The 17,000-nt window shown below is 39.6% G+C and overlaps 1 protein-coding gene across 2 annotated transcripts in view; it reads right to left on the reverse strand.

Annotated features, from left to right (window-relative positions):
* SMIM31 (small integral membrane protein 31) overlaps positions 1 to 17,000 on the reverse strand; it is a 47,079-nt gene that overhangs the window by 21,592 nt on the left and 8,487 nt on the right. Inside the window, exons 2-3 of one of the 2 annotated variants that reach the window (XM_059393968.1) lie at positions 8,848 to 8,981; positions 1,440 to 1,936 (exon numbers count right to left, since the gene is read on the reverse strand). In XM_059393968.1, coding sequence (XP_059249951.1) covers positions 1,785 to 1,936; positions 8,848 to 8,959 — 264 coding nt within the window. In that variant the 5' untranslated portion in view covers positions 8,960 to 8,981 and the 3' untranslated portion in view covers positions 1,440 to 1,784. Of the gene's footprint in view, positions 1 to 1,439; positions 1,937 to 8,847; positions 8,982 to 17,000 lie in introns of those variants that run through there. The other variant, XR_009403096.1, reaches the window with a different exon arrangement.

Consider the following 17,000-nt stretch of genomic DNA (forward strand, 5'->3'; position numbering starts at 1 on the left):
CACTGAGCTACAGACCCCAATGAGAGTCTTACTAGTGAGCACTACTTCTATTTTTTTTTTCTCCATCCCAGAAATCCTTGTATTTCTGCTAACCATTGTATTATGTATTTTTATCATATACATATCGTATTCTTATATGTAGGGACGAGATTGTGTTTTCTCAAAGACAAAACTCTTAAAAAAGTAAAGATACAGATATTATTCAAGCTCTGGTAAAAGGGAGAACATCCCAGATCTGAAGCTGATGGTCTCGGCAAGGTGGTTTTACCTTAGACAACTAGAGGGGGGAGTAGAAAAGTCACCGTGAGTGCTTTACAGTTGGAATTGTTTTGTAATCAAAGAAAGTCTGTCGGTCAGCTGTGCAGGAAATGTTGATCTCTCTGCCTAGCTAGTTTCAGGAAGACAAACAGTTCTAATCTCAGCTAGATCATTCGTGAGACAAAGAGCACAGAATTGGAGGGTCCGTGTCCCTCCCTGTCAGCAGGTTCAGGCAAAAGTGGAAAGGTCTGTGTTTGGCTCTGTCACAGGTAAACAAAGGAGTCATGGAGAGTCTTATGGAAATCATGAGAAAGAGTGGACAGTCTTATCTACGTCATATGAGAGAAAGGTGGTTCTTTGTAGTAAGCCATTCCCCAGAACACAAGAGTCGGGGGATTCTGGAAAACAAAAGTTGGAGGGATTTCTTAACTAGAGCTGTTTGAAGCACAGAGCTCAGGTAAACATTGACTTGTCAGTTTTCTCTTCTGGGTTGGCTTTAAAGAAAGCCTAAGACTGAAAGTCTGACCCACTCCCTCCAAGTGGGTAACTTGGCAGCATGTATCCAGCTAATTTCTTTGATGGTAACTGATGGTGACTAACATCATATACCTCTGTAACAGGAAACTTCTTTTTAATTGGAGAATAACAAGTAGTGGAAAAGTTTATTTAAAGTGAATCTACTTTCAGGGCAAAAGATTTTTTTAATGATTTTTATTTATTTGTTTGAGAGAGAGAGCAGAGCCAGAGACACAGCATGGGAGGGGAGAGGCAGAGAGAAAGGGAGTTGTTGTTGAGCAGGGAGCCCGATGCGGGGCTTAACCCCAGGACCCTGGGATCATGATTCGAGCTGAAGGCAGACACTTAACCAACTGAGCCACCCAGGCGTTGAATTGGGTGACAAGTGGCTTTGACACTGACAAGTGGCTTTGCCTGCGCAATTCCAGCGGTCCTTCCCCTTCCCTAACATCAGCTTTCTATCTCTTGTAGGTAGTTGATTTATACTGGTTGTATAGTATGGCTGTTGATTTAAAAGAAATACATTTACCCAGTATGTGGATGGTTTATATGAATACAGACTGTTTGGGTTCTGTAGAAATATTTTCCTTTACTTTATCAAGATCCTCAGTACTCTATCTAAACTCCTAATTATGAAGACTTCAAATGAGAAAACTCCAATAACAGGCACCCCTCTGTGTTTCATATGCTTTATTTCATGCAGTTCTCACATCAGCTCTATGAGGCAGGTGTTATCACCTTTCCCAGTACCCAGATGATTGAGAATTTGTGTCATTTGCCCTAAGTCACAGAGTCACCAAATGGCAGGGCCAGGCCATGAATGAAGTAATGTTTCATAACGCAGTCTATACTCTTTGCTGAAACGGTATGCGAGCCTTCTCCTCACCATCTCACCCAGTCCTGTCTCCCACCCTTAGTTTTCTCTTTGTCTAGATTCCCTCCTTTACTTAGCCACCCAGAAATGTAGTTTCTGGGAATGTGGTTTTATTGTGTTATATATTTTTAGCCAATTAAAGTCCTTGGTAGGAATAAAGGGAGGCGTGTATGCATTTTCTTCCTTCCTTCCTCCCTTGCCTTCTTTTTTCCCTTTCTTTCTTTCTTTCTTTCTTTCTTTCTTTCTTTCTTTCTTTCTTTCTTTCTTTCTTTCTCTCTCTCTCTCTCTCTCTTTTCTTTCTTTCTTAAAACAAGTATCTTTTTCAGGGTAATCTAGAAAGAGAGTATGCTGGTTACATATACAGGTTTTTAAGTCCTATACCAGAGTTCCACTTTGGCTCTGTTGCTTATTAGCTGAGTGATCTAAGGTTAAGGTTTAAAGTGTCAGTGTCCTCGCTTGTAAAATAGTGAGGTTATTATTACCTATCTCATAGGGTTGTTTTAAGATGAAAGGAAATAGTACACCTGAAGTGCTCAGCACCCGGCCTTTTACATCCTTCCTTTTACCTGGTAAACACTGTCATCATCATTGTTTTTTATGCTGACAGTGAGCTGGGGTAGTCTGGTGAGCCGTGTCTTGGACTGGGAAAAAGCAGCTCTCTCTCATTTTAAATTCCACTCCTATAATGTGGCTTTTATTTTTCTCAATTTTCAAGTCATCAAAATAAGACTTTTTTTTTTCAGGTTGAGTGGATTCTTTTTTTTTTAAGATTTTATTTATTTATTTGACAGAGACCACAGGTAGGCAGAGAGGCAGGCAGAGAGAGAGGAAGGGACGCAGGCTCCCTCCTGAGCAGAGAGCCTGATGTGGGGCTAGATCCCAGGACCCTGGGATCATGACCTGAGCTGAAGGCAGAGGCTTTAACCCACTGAGCCACCCAGGTGCCCCCAGGTTGAGTGGATTCTTAAAGTATCTTTGGAAAGGCACCTTGTAAATTAATTCTATAATGATACAGCTACACATTTTATTTTATTATTTTTAAGACAATATAGCAGCAAAGTAGGTACTTATGAATCTCAAAGAAAAACAGTAATGGTCTTGGGATGACGAATTTTGGGTGTGTATGTAATGCTAGAATGTGTTGGTGTAGTTTTGAAGTCCACAGAAGACTTTTGATCACAGTGGTGTTAGGTGAAGTTTCCTTGAGCAGGCAAGATTTCTTTGGGGTTTCATGATTTTCTACAGTGACTAAATTCTGTTCTTCTTTGGATTCAAATGTATAAGTAAGAGCTAAATTTTAAGTTTTCAGTTTAATATTTAAAATATATGTTATGGTCCAGAATGAAAGCAAGATTCCTAAAGACCTCTAAGCAGTCAAAGGTAAATAATCTATGTAAATTCAGTTAGAGATCAAAATAGCCAGAACTTTCCTTCCAGTGAAAAGTTGTTGAATTGACAGTGTTTGAAAGTTTTATGTGGTGACCCCTTATGGTAACAAATGCAGGATATTGGTCAGTTTCTCAACAAATAAATTTTCCTGAAGTATCTAAGGGCTTTGTCATACATTACACCTTCTTTTAACAAAGAAGGTTGTCTTAATTGTTTCCTTATAAAAAGGAAAAGAGAAAGGGGCACCTGGGTGGCTCAGTGGGTTAAAAGCCTCTGCCTTTGGCTCCCGTGGTGATCCCAGGATCCTGGATCAAGGATCCCAGGATCCTGGGATCAAGCCCCACATTGGGCTCTCTCCTCAGTGGGGAGCCTGCTTCCCCCTCTCCCTCCCTGCCTGCCTCCCTGCCTACTTGTGATCTCTGTCTGTCAAATAAGTAGGTAAAATCTGCAAAACAACAACAACAACAACAACAACAACAACAACAAAACCACAAAAAAAAAAAAACATAGAGAAAGAGAATTTAGAATGCTAATTACAAATGAGATATGGATTCATAAACTATTAAGAGTTGCATGGAATCTTGTAGTACTAAAATACTTTGATTTTTAAGGAATGACTATGAATCTCCTAAATATAAAAATAATTTTTTAAAATGTAAACTCATCCATTCCTTACATTTGTAAGAGCTGAGGCAAGAATAGAGTGGGATCTGTGGTCTTTTTTCTTTTCCTTCCTTCCATTTTTTTTTTTTTAAGATTTTATTTATTTATTTGACAGAGAGAGAGATCACAACCAGGCAGAGATACAGGCAAAGAGAGAGGGAAGCAGGCTCCCTGCTGAGCAGAGATTCCTAATGCAGGGCCCAATCCCAGGACCCCGAGATCATGACCAGAGCCAAAGGCTGACACTTAACCCATTGAGCCACCCAGGTGCTCCCTGTGATCTCTTTTCTTCCTGCCTTTGTATCTGTTCTGTACTATAGGGGGACTTGCTTTCTGGCCTGTGTGCAGCGCAGCCACATACCCAAGGTCTCTCCTCACCTGCTGCACACAGATGACCTAGATCACCCCGGCACTAGGAATGTGTACATCAGTGGCTTGACTTATCTTCTGGAATGTTGTCATTACCTGGAAGCTTGTTAGAAAAAGAATCTTAGGTCCCCACCCAGACCTACTGAACAAAGCATACTTTTTTATAAACTCACTAGGTGATCTGTATGCAAATTAGAGCTTGAAAACTACTGCTTTCAAGTGGGAGATGGAAAACAGAGGCCTCCATCTCTTGGGTTTAAAGGTGACACTAGTCACATGTTTGCTTCCTCTCTTGACCTCTGAAAGGACTGAGAAAGTTCTGGCCAGTGTTTAGTTCTTGCCAATTTCTTGATGGACTTATTTACATTTCAAATTATAGTTGATTTTCTATCAGTCATATATATATGTGTATGTATATATATACACATGTATGTGTATATACGTATGTGTGTATATATGTATGTCTATATATGTATGTGTCTATATATATACACATGTATATATATATACACACATATGTATGTGTATGTATACACACACATATATGTATAAATTTTTCCAGTTCGGTAGTTTTCCTTAAGTTGTTTTCTTATTTGGAATATGCTCTACCTCACCCTATACTGTCAATATTCAGTTGTACCAAGATGGCCATTTCTTCTGTGAAGCCCATCTCAGTGCCCCCTGAGTAAGATCTTTCCATTCTGACCCCATTGTCCTAGTAAAAATCTCTGGTAGACCATTTATTGAATTTTTCTCTGGTTATACAACTGAATCCTCCACTAGCTTATCAGCTTCCAGAGGTAGGAACTGCGTTCTATTCATCTTTAGATCCTCCATTACTTAGAGCTTGAGACCATTAGACATTTTTTTAGAGAGGGAGAGAGAGAGTGTGTGTGTGTTAGCAAGTGGAGGCAGGGGTGGGGATAGGTGGGGAGGAGGAAGGAGAGAGAGAATCTTAAGCAGGCTTCATGCCCAGAGGGGAGCCTGAAGCAGGGCTGGATCTCACCACCCAGAGATCATGACCTGAGATGACCCGGAGTCAAAATCAGGAGGTTTTTTTTTTTTAACGATTTTATTTATTTTTTTTAACACACAGAGAGAGATTCCAAGTACGCAGAGAAGCAGTCAGAGAGAGAGAGGGAAGCAGGCTCCCTGCTGAGCAGAGAGCCCAAGGCAGGCTTTGATCCCAGAACCCTGATGTCATGACCTGAGCTGAAGGCAGAGGCTTAACCATTGAGCCACCCAGTTGCCCTTTTTTTTTTTTTTTTTTTTTAAAGATTTATTTGAGAGAGACAGAGAGCACAAGCAGTGTTCAGGGGGGAGGGACAGAGAGACAGAAGAAGAAGCAGGCTCCGCACTGAGCAGGGAGCCCAATGTGTGACTGGATCCCAGGACCCTGGTATCCTGACCTGAACCAAAGGCCGTTGCTTAACTGACCGAGCCATCCAGGCAACCCCTGAAATCAAAAGTTGGACACTTAACCAACTGAGCCAAGCAGGTGCCCCTAACACTGTAGATTTTTAATAAACGTGTGAAATTATTTTTTAAGCTTTTATTTATTTATTTAAGTAATCTCTATACCCAATGTGGGGCTTGAATTCATGGCCCTGAGATCAAGAGCTGCATGCTGAGCCAACCAGGCACCCCCTGCATCTGTGAAATTAAATTCACATCATTTAAGTTTATTTTCAGTGACTCTTACAATTCTCCGCTATGCTGAGAAAGGGATTTTACTCACAAGTTTTATCACATTTAGGAAAGGGTACGCTTTTTGCTTCTCATGTAAAATTGTGCTTATGACTGATCTGGTGGTCATGAAGAGAAGTGAGGGCTAAGCCAGAGGTGTTCTTTGATGGGAGCCCTTGAAAAGCTAGCTCTAGTTCTGTCAGTGTGATAGTATTCAGGTGAAAGAATAGCTTTAGCTTGGAAAATAAACAATAGGTATAGGAAGAACAGAGTTGGAGAAAAAGAAAATCATGAACAATAGAATATGAAAATGTAAGGGAAAGGTAAATTTCTATGACCCTTCTAATCCTTTGGCTCCTCATGCTCATGGATTATAATTAGGGAGGCAGATGGCATAGAAGATGGGGTGAACTTGGAACTGTGAGACCTGTGCTCTAGTTTTGGCTCTTCTACTAATTAACTGAGCACCTGAGAAACTTACTAACATTTTTGGGTCTCTGTAATCCTATCTAAAATACGAATAGTTAGATTCACTACTTCTTTTTTTTTTTTTTTTAAGATTTTATTTATTTATTTGACAGAGAGAAAGAGAGAGAGATAGAGAGCACAAGCAGGCAGAGTGGCAGGTAGAGGGAGAGGGAGAGGGAGAAGCAGGCTCCCCACTGAACAGGAAGCCAGATGTGGGACTTGATTCCAGGACCCTGGCATTATGAACTGAGCCAAAGGCAGCCGCTTAACTAACTGAGCCACCCAGGTGTCCCAGATTCAGTACTTCTTAACCAAAGATGAAAAGCTAAGAGAGCATGTTTAAAGACACGTGGCCAGGTATGATGCCTAGAAATGCAGATTCACTAGGTAGTGATGGGACATAGGCATAATGTGGCTCTCAATATTCATTTCTGGTTAAGAATCAGTTGATTAGATGCACTCTAATCATTCTTTCTAGCTCAAATGTTCCCTGATTTAATGACTATTAGCCCCTTAATTAATTCACGGTTTTGAGTCTATGAACACATAGGCACCTGGGTGGCTCAGTTGGTTAAGTGTCTGCCTTCAGCTCAGGTCATGATCCCAGCGTCCTGGGACTGAGTCTTGAGTTGGGCTTCCTGCTCATCGAGGAGCCTGCTTCTCCCTCTGCCTCTCCCCTTGCTTGTGCTCTCTCTCGCTCTGTGTCAAATAAATAAATAAAATTAAAAAAAAAAAAAAAGAGTCTATGTGTCTGTCAGACACTTCTGGTTTTCCTTCTTCCTTCAGGAACACAACCCCCGAACTTTACCTCAGCACATGCTTTGCAGAATAAGAATTTGCTCTGTAGTTTCCCTTTGGGTATGGCCACGGGCGAAATTCTGGCTAAAGGGAAGTGGTGTACACGAATTCTGGAAGTGCCCGCAAAGGAAAGAAGTGTGCCATTCCTCCTTCTTTGTGTGGACTGGCATGCATAAATGATGGCAAAATATGGGTCAGTCACATTGGTCTGTGACACAGCAGCTGGAAGTTGAAGATGGGAGAGAATCAAGAGAGGACTAGCCTGTCCTGGATACCATGGAGTGCTGCGTCAGCCATGAACTTACTACTTACATTATCATCTAGTGAAAGTAACTGCTATTTGGGTTTTACTCTTTATTTCAACCAAACCCATTTTAAACTAGCATAATGGGGAGCGGGAAAAGACTTATGGACTCCTGTTTTGTTTCCTGATCTGCATGTCAGTATGAATTGGACTTATTCACTGACTTTTGTTTTCTACTTCTGTTGTATGTCAAGACAGAAATATTTTGGGGGCGCCTGGGTGGCTCAGTGGGTTAAAGTCTCTGCCTTCGGCTCAGGTCATGATTCCAGGGTCCTGGGGTCGAGCCCCCACATCGGACTTTCTGTTCAGCAGGGAGCCTGCTTTCCGCTCCCCCCCACCAAACTCTCTGCATACTTGTGATCTCTATCTGTCAAATAAACAAATAAAATCTTAAAAAAAAAAAAGACAATAATATTTTGCCTTATTGAGAGAACTTTTAGAATCAAAAATTGATGGAGGGGCATCACAATCATAGGAAGCACAATTTTCTTTTTATGATTTTTATTCTTATCTCTACAAATGTGTATAATTTCCCTCATATATATGTAAAATTTTTGGCCTTAAAAATGGCCAGTCCTGATCAGGTTTGTATTGAGCCTCTAACTACAGTGAAATACCAAGCACACCACTGAAGTTGTATAAGCTGTTGCTAACAATTGTTCTTACTGGCCATGGGTAAACATGTGGTGTCGAATTTTTAAAATACTTCTATCTATTTTTCAAATGTTTGTGCTTTGACAAGAAATCATTAGAAAAAACTTGAATCCTTTTCCTTCCCATGTATGGTTGAACATACATACACACGTACGTGCACACACAACCACACTCCATACTATACTGCACTGGAATTTGTTTCTTATAAACTCATTTATGTTTGCCTCGTAGAAAAATTACCTTTAAAAACTTTTTAGAACATTGGGCTTTTTTGTACATTTTAGATTTCTGACTTGGGACAGGAATGGGAAGATGGTGAAAGTTAAAATTAGATAAATAAATATTGAATTTTATAGTATATATATTAATTTTACATTATATGTATATTAGGTTCAAGGGATAAAATCTGCCAGATTCTGGGATCAGAAATCAGGTGATAATTTTGTCCATTTCTAAACCTTTTTTTTTTTTTTTTTAATTTATTTGACAGACACAGCGAGAGAGGGAACACAAGCAGGGAGAGTGGGAGGGGGAGAAGCAGGCTCTTTGCTGAGCAGGGAGCCCGATATGGGACTCGATCCCGGGACCCTGGGATCTTGACCTGAGCAAGGCAGAGGCTTTAACCCACTGAGCCACCCAGGGGCCCCCATTTCTAAACCTTTTAATAATAGTGGTGAAGTGCCACAATAGGTTTTTTGTGCTACTTAATGAGAAACTCTGTCTCTCTTTCTCACATGTGCATACCACATCCCAAAACAAACTCCTCCTCACACAGAATAGAAACCAAACCAATCAAACCATACAAAAAGGTGATTGGAAAGAGACATAGAGACATAGAGACCAGCCTCAAAGAGCTTTCCCTTCTTACCTTCATTCCTCTCCTCTGGGTTAGTGTAGATGGAAGCCAGAGTAAATAAGGAAAAGATAACAAAAGCCAGTAAAATGAATGCCATTTCCAGCCTGGTGAATGGAAGCTCCATGAGCCACCACAAACGTCTTCACCTGTAATAGAAACCAAACAGTGGCTCAGCACACTCTAATCTAGAGACAGTTTGTTCGACAATTATTTATTTTAGAATTAAACACTTGTGAGATTTACTGAAACTTGTTAAGGTATTTTCATGCACCTGGAACAATACATTTGGCGAGTGTGCTCTTGTTTTCTCGAAGTTTGGCAGAACTATTGGTATCACTGAACTTATGCCTTCACCATGCAGATTAGAAGAGAACGTGAATGAATGGCAGAGGCAGTTTCTGTTTACATACATTTGTGAGTTTTTGGATACCCCTCTGGGAGTAAAAACAGGGTGTATTTCATTTCATGAAGGAATAAGAAGTGATGTTAGTATCTATCTGATACGACTAGACCCAGCTTCAGAGTAAAATCTCTTTTGCTCACGGGCCTGAACTTACCTGGCATCTGCCAGCCAGGTGATAGACGATTTGAAGCAAATTTTATTGAAAAAACCCACAGACCTCAGGTAGCTGGATCAAACCCAGCCTAACTAAATACAAGCGTGTTAACAATTCAGCCGTGGAACTTCCAATATCAGACTCCAACAACAAGAGCTCGTGTATGTTGACAGGAAATAGGATCTCCATTGGGGGAAAATTATAGGATTACCTAGTTGGAAGTAACCTCCCTCTTTTTGTCTTTCTGCCTTTCAGCGTTTACTACACGAATGCCAAATATTTAAATGACTTCAGACATGTGGGTTAATGTTATAATTTTAAGAACACCCAGAGAATGAGATTTCACATCTTTCCACTGTAACTCATTCTAAATTCATTTACTGTCTATTTTGTGGAAGTGATTTATTGAGTCTTTCATTGAAGGGTTCAGTTTTCTCTGAATGTGTTTTTAAGATGACCTCATCAGACCCTGTAACTGAGAGACAACATAGGTTTGTCCTCTGCAGAACAGAGGTGGCTGAGGGAATCACGGGTTCTTAAAAATCTGCTGGCTTTGACAGATTTCTTTTCTTCTGGACTTTTTTTTTTTTTTTTTTTTTAAATATTTGAAAATAGTTTGGGAACTCTGATTAGAAGCTTGTAGCTTTTTGTGTTTTTTTAAAGATAGAATCTTGTAGGACAGAATTTCTTTGTCATGGGTCTGCATGTTTTTTGTTTGTTTGTTTGTTTTAAGAGAGAGAGAGGGCAGGAGAGAGAGAATCTTAATCCATGCACAGCACAGAGCCCAACTCAGGGCTTGATCTCACGACCTGAGCTGAAAACAAGAGTTGGATGCTTAACTGACTGAACCACCCAGGTGCCTTTGGTACGTATGTTTTAAAATATAAAATATAAAGGATACTGCAAATGGAGGTTAAAATGTATCTTAAAACATTTTAATACCATTGCACATTGACCTAATTAATTCTGGTTAATGGAGTCCAGCTTTCTAGAGTATGACCCTAACATAATGTGCTTAACCACTCTTGAACTGATGAAAATTTGGGCTCTTTCTAGTTTTTTGTCATTACCAACAATGCGGCAGCAAAGATATTTTTGTAAATGTAACTTTGCAGAGAGGTTCAGATTTCTCTAGGAAAGATTTATAAGAGGTAGAATTACTGACACTATACAACTTTGAAATATTATTTCTTCATAAATTTCCATGGAATTTGCAAAAAACCAATACCATATGTAAAGGACTGTTTCCCCAATCTTTCCCCAACGCTCTCTCCTTAGTGTTTTTTCCACCAGTTTGAAGTTGAAAATTCTCTCTCTGTTTAAACTGTTTTTTCCCTGATTTTTAGTGAGGTTGAATATTGTTTTCATATGTTGACTATTTTTATACTTTGGGTCTGTGAAAACCTTATTCCTATCCTTTGTCCAGTTTTAAAATGGGCATTTGTAATTTTCTCACTAATTTGTAGACTCTCATTATGTATTTTAGATATACATATTCTATTACCTTCAATATATCTTTTGTCTTTGCTTCTGGTATCTTTTGTTATTTAGATTAAAAAATTATTTTTATGAAGTTAAATCCACCTTGACTAAAAAGCCCTTGTCCATCTCTGGTCCTATTCCTTGTTCTCTCTGGGGTCTTGCCATCTCTGGGTTAGGAATTTGAAGTTAATTATTACCTATGACCACCAGAGCGTTGTTGAGTTGGCGACGTCATCCATACTGCCTCGCCATTTCTTCCCGTCAACCCTGCTGCATCAAAACCCAGACTCACAGGGCGCCTGGGTGGCTCGGTGGGTAAGGCCTCTGCCTTCCGCTCGGGTCATGATCTCAGGGTCCTGGGATCGAGCCCCACATGGGGCTCTCTGATCAGCAGGGAGCCTGCTCCCCCCCGCCCCCGCCTCTCTGCCTACTTGTGATCTCTCTCTCTCTTTCTGTCAAATAAATAAATAAATGTTTAAAAAAAAAAAAAAACAAAACCAACCCAGACTCACAGCTCCATTCTCAGATTGAGAAGGCATGGGAAGGAGCTGTCATCCAACACAGTAATTAAAACAGAAGTGGGTGTTCTGGGTGGTTTGGGGAAATCAGAATGTAGGGAAAAGTGAAATTTCATTTTATGGTATGTCTGTATCTGTAATCATGGATGAATTCTGTTTATTTCTCTGAGAATATATATATTTTTTCCACTCCAGTGTTTCCAAAATCCAAGGTGAATTTCTAGGAGTACAGACAGAATCTGCTAAATCATGTTGACAGTAAGTCTGGGCAATATTATAGGAACTGGCTGATATTAAGTCACCTTGGCATAAATAAGCAGAATTTAATGATTTATTCAAAGGCCTAATTCTCTGTAATAAGTAGATCTTTATCATAGGTGTGATCTTTATAGTAGGTCAACACATTATTGGCTGCTTTTAAAGTCACATAAGCTTTCTTTTCTATATATAATTTTAATATCTTAAAATAAGAAATAGCCTTAGGGTTTTTTTTTTTTTTTAACTACAGTTTTAGATTTACAGAAATATTGAGCAGACAGTACAGAGAATTCCATATATTCTCCTTCCTTCTCTGCCATTTCTTCTATTTTTAGCACCTTGCATTAGCATGGTTTGTTTGTTACAATTAATGAATCAAGGGCGCCTGGGTGGCTCAGTGGGTTAAGCCGCTGCCTTCGGCTCAGGTCATGATCTCAGGTTCCTAGGATCGAGTCCCGCATCAGGCTCTCTGCTCAGCAGGGAGCCTGCTTCCCTCTCTCTCTCTCTCTCTCTGCCTGCCTCTCCATCTGCTTGTGATTTCTCTCTGTCAAATAAATAAATAAAATCTTTAAAAAAAAACAATTAATGAATCAATATGGAAATGTTATTATTAACTGAAATCCATAGTTTACATTAGGGTTCACTCTTTGTGTTATATGTTTCTGTTGGCTTTGGCAAACTTATGTCAACCTCATTACAGTATCATACAGAATAGTTTCTCTTATGCTTCATTCATCCCTGTCCTCCCTCTTTTCCACTCCTGGCACCCATTAAACTCATTACGATCTCTAGTTGTGGTGGTTGTTGTTTTTAAAGATTTTATTTATTTTAGAGAGAGAGAGAGAGAGAGAAGATGAGAACCAGCAGGGGGAGGGGTGGAGGGAGAGGGAGAAGCAGGCTCCCCGCTGAGCAGGGAGGCTGACTCAGGGCTCTATTCCAGGAGATCAGACCTGAGCTGAAGGCAGATGTTTAACTGACTGAGCCACCCAGGCGCCCTGGTAGATACTGTTTTTAATCTCCATTTCATAAATGAAGGCACTGAAGCTCTGAGACATGAGCTAACTTATCTTAAACTCTAAGACTAGCGTGTGGGGGCTCTTGGCTGTGGCTCTTAATCTTGGGGTCATGAGTTTGAGTTCCACATTGGGGTAGAGCTCACTTAAAAAGTTACCAAAAAAAATAAAACGAGTATAGGCAGAGCTAGAATACCACCTCTGGCAGCCTGGGTTCCAGAAATCCTCACTCTTAATATACTATACTGGCCATGAGCCAACCACTAAGCAAGCAGGCAAGCAAACAAACCAAAACCTACCCTCATAGTTAGAATCCTGTTTTGCAAAACATTATGCAGATTAACTGGAAAGGAGTTTTTATGTTAGGTAGTGGGAGAAGATAATATTGGTTAGGCAAAGGACAAATGAAAGAATTTAATGTCATAGTGACAGCTTAGTCTTAAATGCTGTTGGATAGTAAATACAATGCCATTAAAAGTACAATGCCGTGGGGCACCCGGCTGGCTCAGTCAGCAGAACATGCAACTCTTGATTCTAGGATTGTGAGTTTGAGCCCCATGTTGGGCATAAGGGATTACTTAAAAAAATAGAGTACAATGTCATGATGAGGTAGTGTTTTGAAAATATTAATTGCATCTCCAAGTGAAGAACAGATCGAAGGAAAAGAACTCTAACTGTAATAAACTTGGAGTGAGAGTTTTTAGCTCTGTATTAGGTTCTGGCAATGGGATTAGAGAGGAAGGGATGAAGCTAAGAAATGTAAAGGAAGAGCAGAAGGATCTTGGAAGTTGGCTGGCTATAGGGGGTGCAGAGGGTGCCCCAAAACCAGTTAAAATGCAGTACAAGGAGGAAGAGGGGAGATGAAGATAACGGAGTGGGGTGGGGGGTAGGTCCACAGAATCATGTGTGAATTCAGCAATAGAGGATATGAATTCTTTAAATTTCCTCACGGTCAGCAGAGATGTAGAATACGTTGTTGAACATTCTGGAGTCCTTCAATATTTGGAAATCAGATCAATCATGCTGTGTGCCTCTTCAGAGAATATGAAGGCTATTAAGTTTGTTAAAGCAGCTCAGAGAACAAAAAATCGTTTTTATTGCCAGTATCCCTATGAGGACTCCTTCCTCTTGGAAAAACAGAAGAAAGCCAAGTAAAAACAGAGAAGGAAAAGAAATGATGCCATCTAGTGGTCCAGAGGTGCTATAGGTTGGAAGCGAATGAGCTTGAATGGCCAGAGCGCTCTGCGATGCTTCATGTTGTGGTGGTACACACAGACTAAGATATTCGTACACTCGGTTGCCCTTGCTGAATTACGGGTGTGTTGTTGGCTCCGGTACTGTTGTTTCTACTTCATATTTCAGTCTGATAAATGTCTCCTTGATTGATTTTCCTCAGTATTTTGGTTTCTCTGCCATATTGACCTCTGCTCTCTTAGACTCCATATTTCAAGCCTCTTCTCTTCAAATTTTGACTAAAAAGCTATCTCCTTCCTGAGAACGTTCCCTTAAATACAATTTCAGGTTTGGAAAGACAATTAAAGATCACCTTGCCTATTCACTACACAATGAATTCTCCTTAAACTGTTTTGGCAGAATAGATCCCAGCACAAGTTTGAATTCCTCTAATGACAGGGTACTCACTACCTTTGGAAGCAACCTTTTTCACTTCTGGCCAACTCTCTGCTCATTTAGAAAACTTCTTTAGACAACTTTTTCTCCTCATAGCCATTCCAATTCAGTTCTTAAATAATTCTGCATTTGTGTGAGGGCTATTCAAATATTGGAAGACAATGAATTTATAACATGTCCCTTGCACCTCCTTTCTTTTCTCTAAAAGAACCATTCCTCATCTGATACAGTTCTGTATCTCTTTTCCATTGTGATTTCTCTCCCTGGTTTCCAAATCTTTTATGTGAAGTACCCAAGTGGAAGACAATACTGTTTTTTTTTTTTTTTAAAGATTTTATTTATTTGACAGAGAAAGATAGAGAGTGAGTGAGCACAAGTAGGCAGAGCAGCAGGCAGAGGGAGAGGGAGAAGCAGGCTCTCCATTGAGCAGGGAGCCCGATGGTCAGTCCAGAACCCTAGGATCATGACCCCAGTTGAAAGCAGCCACCCAATGGATTGAGCCACCCAGGCACCCCATGAAGACAATAATTTGATTTGCTTAGGGTCCCATAGAGCAGTAGCTGTGTGCACTGCCTTTTACATGTTTTCCTTTTCCAATGATCTGGTTGCAAATCAGGCCTGATTAAAAAAAATATGTGTGTGTGTGTGTGTGTGTGTGTGTGTGTATACACACACATACACTAACTGACAGACTAAACCTCCATGTCTTTTTCTCTATTATTACCAAATTGTCAAATTGTTCTTTTTTTAAGATTCCATTTATTTATTTGAGAGAAAGAGATAGTGAGAGAGATCACAAGATCACAAGAAGCAGGCTTCCCACAGAGCAGGGATCCTGTCCTGGCACAGGGATCATGACCCGAGCTGAAGGTAGCTGCTTAACTGACTGAACCATCAAGGCGCCCCAAATTATAGTTCTTAACTTGAATTCTTTTATAGTTGGTTGTTTGATCCTTAATATTTTTTTACTCATTAGATTTCATATTATTAGATTTAGCCCATCTATCCCATCTGTCTAAGACCTTTTTTAGGATCATTTTCTCATCATGCCACAACTTTGCAAATCCTTTCAGCTCTATGTCACCTATGCCAATGGGTGGGTCTTCTACACGAGCCTTTAAATATTTGGTGAAAACACTGCTTAGAACAAGGTTATCTGCTCAATGAGAACAAGTCAAAATATACTGAGGTTTATTGGCTTTTCTTAATCTACATGTTTAGGGAATCCACTTTTTGGAGTTTTAGGGGGAATCATAGGAGATAAAGTATCTTGAACAGTGCCTTACATTTGGTGGGTGCGCAGTAAATTAGTCATTGAAAATTATCCCCCTTCTTGAAATTTTTTTTTAAAGATTTGTTTATTTATTTGAGAGAGAGAGAGAGAACATGCACACATGTGCATGTGTGAGTGAGCATGGGGCAGTAGATGGAGGGGAGGAAAGGCAGAGGACAGGAAGGAGTCCTCAGGCAGACACTACACTGAGCAGGGAGCCCCACAAAGTGCTCTGTCCCATGACCCTGAGATCATGATCTGAGCTGAAATCAAGAGTAGGACATTTAACCAACCGAGCCACCCAGGTGCCCCAACCCTCTTCTGGAAATTGCTAAGTTTAATTTGCCTCTGCAGATCTGTTCTTTGTAAAACATAAATCCCTCAGTTTTAAACTGTGTCTCTATTTGGTCAATCTTCAAAATTTTTCAGGTTTTAGCTATATACTTATTTTAAAGAGACTATTCTCATCCCTTTTAATGTATTTATTGGTTTTTAGTTTATTTAATATCATTTTCTGGATTTCTAAAGGGTGATTTAAAAATAATACTGATTTTTTTGTGATTATAAATATTATATTTGTTGGGGGATTTTGGAAAGTAAAGTAAAATAGGAAAAAAAATCACAGAAGGTTTGTGTTCCCATTTTGATATTCTCACAGAATTCTTTAGGCAGTGGGTTTATATTTCTGAAAGAACCATCACCAAATTTGCAATTCTCTAAGGTATAGGTTTCCTAGGTTTTTTTTTTCCCCTTTCTGCCTTCTAAGGATATACACACACACACACACACACACACTATTTTAACTCAAGTTCATGCTAAGAATATTAACTTTTATTTTTTCTTTATTCTTTTGTCTCTAGTTAGATATTCATCCTCTAATCAAAAACAGTCAGAATCCCTTTGTGATTGAAAAATAATAGATCTCCAAAATCTTTTTAATTCAGGGCTATTTGAGATCTATTTTTGCCCCAGGAGAGCATGAATACAGGTATGTTCAGATTTTCCTCTTTGCTAGTTCTTCAAAGTGTTTCATTCTTCTAGGCAGTATAGAATCACATAAATCCACCCACAAATGAGTAACTGCAATGCTTTTCAACCTGAGAGAGTTTAGATGAGTTTTACATGACATATAAACAAGTGTTTTGTATCTTATTTTATGGCAGTATTGTTGGCTCTGTTTAGATGCTGCCGAGTATTTTCTATCATTTTTGCTGAACTAGACATTTTATCATTTTGGTTGCAATATATATTTGTTAAAATGAAAGAAAGACATTCAGGACATCATAGCTATAATTCCAGCATCCTGAATTCCAGATGATGTCCGGTATATCTCCAGTGTCTGGGTTCCCTAAAACTTGAGAGGAGCTGTCCTATTTTGTTTTGCATATACTTGTTACCATTTTTCTTAAAAAAAGATTTTATCTATTTATTTGAC

This window comes from Mustela nigripes, chromosome 1 (assembly GCF_022355385.1).
Source record: "Mustela nigripes isolate SB6536 chromosome 1, MUSNIG.SB6536, whole genome shotgun sequence".
Classification (NCBI taxonomy): Eukaryota; Metazoa; Chordata; class Mammalia; order Carnivora; family Mustelidae; genus Mustela; species Mustela nigripes.